The 1,895-nt window shown below is 36.3% G+C and overlaps 1 protein-coding gene across 1 annotated transcript in view; it reads left to right on the forward strand.

Moving 5' to 3' along the window:
- The window catches only part of TTF1 (transcription termination factor, RNA polymerase I), a 6,625-nt gene extending 6,413 nt beyond the window's left edge, over window positions 1-212 (forward strand). The window contains exon 10 of the mRNA XM_010145894.1: window positions 52-212. Within this exon, the coding sequence (XP_010144196.1) occupies window positions 52-212 (161 nt within the window). The remainder of the gene's footprint in view (window positions 1-51) is intronic.
- The last annotated feature ends 1,683 nt before the right edge of the window (window positions 213-1,895 follow it).

Below are 1,895 nucleotides of genomic sequence, written 5' to 3' on the forward strand. Positions count from 1 at the left end.
TTCCCTACAGATCCAATTAAGCCTCATTTTTTGTCTCTTTTTTTTCCAAAGAAATTATTGATTATCTTTTTGAAGAAAAACTTCCAGAACTTGAAGAAAAGTTAGAAAAAAAGAAGGGGAAGCCCCTTAGTTCTGACAATTCAGCAGCCATGGAGCAAAAGAAGACTTTCAGACTCAGTGACATTTTTTACTCCAGTGAAGACAGTGATTGACTGCCCTGAAAGCAATTCCTAGTCTGTATATTTACCTGCAAAATGGATCTGGTTTAAAGTGGGCACGGATCAACTGCAGGTACACAGGCTATCTCACGATGGAGAGAGTAACCATCTGTGTGTCTGATTTTCTTGTTTCATATTGAAGACTGAGGTAAATACAGGTTTTGTGCCACCTTTTATTGCTTTTAATTTAGCTCTGGTTTTAGAAGTCTTTATTTGAGCATCAGAGTTGCTTTCTGAATGTCTCAAAAATAGTATTTTGTTTCCACTGCTTTGTTTTCTGTGGAGTTGGAAGCTGCTGTTTACCCTTTGTGCATGAACCTGGTTTTCAGAAGTTTATTGCATTTTAATTAATTAAACCCCATGGAATTGGGTAAGGGCTTTCAGTTTGCTTTTAAATCTGTAATAAACAAACCTGAAGACATCTGTGTTGATGGAAACACCACAACTCGGAGTTGTTTTTCTATTTTTTTAACAGGTATCTTGTTCTTAAAAGTGACCGATTTTTATTTTTGATGTAGATTTATACTTTAATCAGCCCTCCTAGAGAAAAGGGATTTTTGCTCACCACTGTTCATAAATTGTCAAGTCATTTCATGCTAACCAGAGCAATGCAGTTAAAATGTTTTTGTTAATATTTTGAATACGAAGACAAAATAGACAGTGTATACGTGTGTATATATATACACATACATATATATATTTTTATTGTGCCAAGGAGAATTTTTACATTTTCATAAGAAAATTGAGGAATATGGTGGAGGTTGTACTCATGTCATTGTATGATATTTTTGAGTATCAGCCTAGAGTCATTATTTGTAAATTGACCCGGTGAATGTAAAAAAAAACAACCCTCCACCACACCTTGCTGTGCATGTAAAGTATTTGTATGGCTTTTTTACTTTCCTGTCTGCTGTATTAGAAAGTAATGTCAGAATACTTGGTCTCTGACAGATGACTATCTGAGGGTCATTTTGATAAGTGAAACTTTCCTTCTTTAATTTTAATAATTGTTATTGAAAATGCAGAACTTTAAACGGCTTCAAATAAAGGCCTTGGAGTTTCTTCTCCACTGTGACTTACAGCAAAAAATGTTAAGTGAGAACGTTCCATATTGAACTGTGTCCGACTTCAGCCTCTCCCAAGATAGAAAATGATGTGATTTTGTGAGACAGGCAGGACAGACACCCCATGACACCAGCCTTACCATAAGGGTAAGTTTTCCACCCACGAGATGACACTGGGGAGGTAAACACATACCAGCTCCCTTACGCTTGGGTCTTTGACTTGCTTCTGTTGTCTTACGGGTTTGAAGGTTAAAAGCTGAAGATCTTGAGGTTTTTCATCGTAAGTGGTTTGTGGGTTTTTTTTCCTGGAAGCTGAAAATCCTCTCAATGTTCTGCAGGCTTGAGCACAAACAGTTGTGTGGTTGTGGTTTGTAGAGTAGATGTCACAGAAATAAATTTCTACCTCCATAACGAAGTTTATTTTATCCTTTGCTTTAAAGGGAAACTTTTACGGATAATGCACCTCACTCCAAAGAGAGAAACAGCAGTGCGTGTTATTGAGGTAAAATAATAATTTGACAGAGTTCAATAAATTCAGTGGAATTTGACAAAGGTTAATAGTGGTTTCCCAAGTTTTACCAAGTTTGATGGCACGATTCACCTTATTAATTAC

This window comes from Buceros rhinoceros, unplaced genomic scaffold (assembly GCF_000710305.1).
Source record: "Buceros rhinoceros silvestris isolate BGI_N320 unplaced genomic scaffold, ASM71030v1 scaffold28261, whole genome shotgun sequence".
Classification (NCBI taxonomy): domain Eukaryota; kingdom Metazoa; phylum Chordata; class Aves; order Bucerotiformes; family Bucerotidae; genus Buceros; species Buceros rhinoceros.